We start from the raw sequence: 4,044 nt of genomic DNA, 5'->3' as shown, positions 1-4,044 counted from the left end.
TCATGACACCTGATGTCACAAAATAATATGATAAACAATAAAAATTGCACTCAACGCCACTAAGTAATCAAGTATCATTGACTAGGTAGTACTCGATCTCATGTCGTAATCATGTATTACTCCATTAACATAAGCATAAGAAAAACATTTAGGATTTAAATTTTGTTATATACTTTTAAGTTTTGATTTTTTTTCAAAAGATTTTATTATTTTATTAATATGAGATTCAAAAAAAAGAATCACGAAATTTTAATATTTTATTGTTTTCTTTTAGAAATAATCTTAATATATATATTCTTCTTTGAAACTAACTTCAAATCATTACTTTTTGTGTATGAATTGTAAATTATGATCTTTTAAATTTGTATGTATTTCCTATGTGATTTTTTTTAAAAATAAATTAAAAAAATTAAAAAAGATAAGAACCGGGTACTCGTGACCCAAAAATGCGGGTACCCGACTAACGGATACACAAACTTAACAGGTAAAGTCACGGGCCGACAAATATATTACTCGGTATTTTCAATACCAAAAATACGCGTATCCGATTTTAAACACCCTAATATCAACAACTTTCCATTAATTTTAATCAATATATTCAGATTATCTATCTTCTTATGCGGTTCCACGCAAACATTGATGCTCATAAGCCTCACAAGTCATTATACAATTTGTTATCAGTCATATCTTATTCGTTTTATAGCAGTAGTGAATTCAAAATAAAATTCATAGGTAATAAAATTTTTATCTAAAAATATTCATATATATATATATATATATATATTGATCACCTACCATTATAATAACGATGTTAACATGACATTTTTTTTAATTATTTTTCAATCATGACATGACATTATCTTATAACGATATATCAATATTACTGTTATTTTTTTTAAGAATAGAGACCAAACATAACCAAAATGTAACATTAGGCGTGAATTAAAATAAATATTAGTTGAGTGACCAAAACATAAACTAAATAATAAATGGACAACATAATAAATAATTTACCTTTCTTGGGCATAGGGGCATGGCCTAAGTAGGCTTAGGCCTAGATACTTCCCTGGTTTATAGTGTAATATGCTTGAGGGTATAATTGTCTTTACAATCTTATTAACTTTAATAAGGCTTATCAAGTAATTATGAAATTATCATTTTATACAGTTAGATTCGTGATATTTAAACTCGAGACTTCAAAGAATAATAACAATTTCTTAATTACTGAATTCATTTGGTTGTATGCTTAAATAACATTAAATGTACTAAGGTGTTGCCAATAATCATTCTTAGGATATCAATACTTTTAGGCAATATCAATAACAAATTGATTTACTAGAATCTTACCTTTAATCTCATTATCAAAATCAAATATTTGATATCGATATTAATAAATGAATATTGATACCTTAAGAATAAATATTAATATTGATTTCATACTTTACTCATGTTTCTATTATGATTTCCTATGGTATCGATGCAGTACGAATAATATCAATATTAAAACCCATCATTATCATTTCAAGTAATCACATCTATTGCCCATCTAAACAATTGATTTAAGACCTTGCTCAATTACTAAGGCTTCTGTGAGTAGCGTAGAATCATATAACCTTATTTTTACACATATTTAACACATTCATTAATTTGATTAATTCACATGTTTAACAATAACTAAACATGCATCATACCAACAAATAAAACACTTAAATCACTAAACATGCATCATACCAACAAATAAAACATCAAATTATGGAGTTCAAGAAGCATTTTAAGGTTCAAAGTGTATCACCTTAGTTCAAGACACACAAAAATTCCTTGCTCAACTCCTACCAATCTTTTCCTTGCATTTTCCTCTTCAAACAAACCCAAAATGAAATGCAAATTCTAAAAAGAATCTAGAATCATGAAAATGCCAATGATAAGATATAGAATAACCCTAATGGATGAAATCCATCTACACCACTGATAGCTTCACACATCTTCAATGGAAGATGATGAATTTATCATTGAGCTTTAGGAATGGAGGTTAATAATCTTATCATCTTTAACCCGAAATAATGATTTAAATCACAAAAATGGATTTTTTGCAAGCTTGAAAGCCTGTGGTTTCTACAGTGAAGAAATGGAGGACGATGAGCTAAATAGTATAATTACCCTTTTGATCATTACTCATTTGATCACAAATCTCCTTTTTCAGATCCAATTAAGCTATATTCTCTCCCTATTAGGCCCATACTTGGTCTAACAAATTTAATTATACTTCCGATATGATCCAAAAACATCTTCGATAAACTCTCATACACTGAAGCAGACGAGCCACACGATGAAGGATTCAACTAGATAAGTACACTATCCCAGCAATCATTATTTTATAGTAGTACTGCGTCGGCACTGCAACTTTGGTCTGTTGATTGGTCGACACCCATCGATGGATAATTCAAAGCAAAATCATCTGATAAACCCCCCATTATATTTGGAACAGGTTCAAACTCAAACCATGCATCATATTCGACATCGCTTGAACCCATCATTCCCTGCAACTCATCTGTATCTGCCATCGTTGTTTTTTCCTCGGCCAACGTCGAGGTAGGGAAAACAAACATGTCGGTAACTAGACCATGCCACGCTTTGTGTACGTCAAGGCACCTGTGTCCCGTGAGTCGATTCGAGGAGGAGCGGGTGTGTTGGGTTATTGGATATCGTTTCGAGCTTGACTCACGGACCATCGGGGCTTCAGCCTCGAGACGAGCAATATCCCATTGAGCCATGTGGCTTAGATTCGAACCGTTTTTGTCTCGACCACACTAGGCATCTGTACGAGTTCGGTGAGTCATGGGATTAATGCCCATTCTGATTAGCCTTTTCTTGAGATGTGTGTTCCAATGGTTCTTGATCTCATTGTCCGTTCTCTTTGGCAAGTGTGCCGCCATAGCTGACCACCTACATGAATTAAAGTTCACATATAAATCATTAAGTTAAACAGCAGAATAGTGATCATTTAGCTACCTGTTTCCAAGAAGGGTATGGAGTTGAATTATAGTTTGTTCTTCCTGTAAACTAAACTTTCTTCCTTTGATATCTGGGCTTAAGTAGTTAATCCATCTCAATCGACAGCTCTTCCCCCATCGTTGAAGTCCTATATATAAAGGGATAAAATCTAATTAAAACTTTTTTTTATTTTACTTAGACTTAAACTATTAAATAAGTAAAAATAGACCGATAAAATTAATGATAGAAGATATTGACTAGAAAAAAGAATCAAGAAATTAATCTTAGTAGTATGTTTTCAGACACGGATAAAATGAGAACAGACCAGCTTTCTGAGGCAAGGAGCTCCAGCAACCGATGTAGGCGTCAGTACTTTGTCTTCTTCCTCGTCCCATGCTCCTCTCTTCAATACCACCTCTTTCTTGCCGCCGCATTTTTTCCCGGAGAAAAAAGAAACAACCAAGTAGTTGTTATGGCTAGAACTACCCGATGAATACTAGGTCCACGTGAAAATTGCTTCCAACAAAATTTGAAAAGAGATTTATTTATTAAAAAAACATAATACATTATATAAATTTTATAAACCAATATTAGCATAGGGTTAACAATAACACTTAACACAAACCTGGTCCTCAATCGAAATGTTAGAAATAAATTGTAATTAGTTGTTAGTTTGTTAATATGTTTTGAGTTGTTATTGGGTTGTTATATTTGGGCTATAAAATACTGAAGTTTGGTTTTGTAATTGATATAAGTGATAGTGACAATAAAAATACTTTTAGTTCTTTCATTTCACTTTCTTATTTCCTGAACCTAAATCTAAACACCCATAACCGACATTCTCCAACTCATGCCTCCGACCTTTCATCACTCTCAATCTCAATGGATGCCTTCTCACATGGTATCATTCGCCAAAGATCCTAACGACATCTTTCTTCTGCTGTTTCCGTTATGTTCTTTGATCGGGTTCCTCATTCACTTCAAAGTTTCCTCTGTCGCTTTCTTCTCAGTCGACGATCGATGCTTCCTTCATCGCAAGCTCACATGCACTAC

At 32.4% G+C, this 4,044-nt stretch overlaps 2 protein-coding genes across 2 annotated transcripts; both read right to left on the bottom strand.

Moving 5' to 3' along the window:
* Positions 1 to 2,372: 2,372 nt before the first annotated feature.
* Positions 2,373 to 2,771, bottom strand: LOC120187398. The gene has a single exon (XM_039191124.1). The coding sequence runs from the start codon at positions 2,769 to 2,771 to the stop codon at positions 2,373 to 2,375; it is 399 nt and encodes a 132-aa protein (XP_039047055.1).
* Positions 2,740 to 3,425, bottom strand: LOC120187397 (transcription factor MYB106-like). The gene is made up of 3 exons (XM_039191123.1): positions 3,317 to 3,425; positions 3,010 to 3,139; positions 2,740 to 2,943 (listed from the first exon to the last, which is right to left on the bottom strand). Exons 1-3 carry the CDS (start codon positions 3,423 to 3,425, stop codon positions 2,808 to 2,810), a joined length of 375 nt encoding a protein of 124 aa, XP_039047054.1. The 3' UTR covers positions 2,740 to 2,807.
* Between the last annotated feature and the right edge of the window lie 619 nt (positions 3,426 to 4,044).

Source organism: Hibiscus syriacus, unplaced genomic scaffold, assembly GCF_006381635.1.
Source record: "Hibiscus syriacus cultivar Baekdansim isolate YM2019G1 unplaced genomic scaffold, ASM638163v2 tig00113725_pilon, whole genome shotgun sequence".
NCBI lineage: Eukaryota > Viridiplantae > Streptophyta > Magnoliopsida > Malvales > Malvaceae > Hibiscus > Hibiscus syriacus.
Note: the sequence above shows the minus strand (reverse complement) of the source record. Positions and strands in the feature narration are given on the sequence as shown.

What these genes read in the sequence shown, in the direction of transcription:
- LOC120187398 (XM_039191124.1), bottom strand. Translation starts at nt 2,771, where the DNA reads ATGGCTCAATGGGATATTGCTCGTCTCGAGGCTGAAGCCCCGATGGTC.
- LOC120187397 (XM_039191123.1), bottom strand. Translation starts at nt 3,425, where the DNA reads ATGCGGCGGCAAGAAAGAGGTGGTATTGAAGAGAGGAGCATGGGACGA. An exon ending in CTCCTTGCCTCAGAAAGCTG is followed by an intron (nt 3,140 to 3,316) that starts GTCTGTTCTCAT and finishes CTTTATATATAG; the next exon opens with GACTTCAACGATGGGGGAAG. An exon ending in CATACCCTTCTTGGAAACAG is followed by an intron (nt 2,944 to 3,009) that starts GTAGCTAAATGA and finishes TAATTCATGTAG; the next exon opens with GTGGTCAGCTATGGCGGCAC.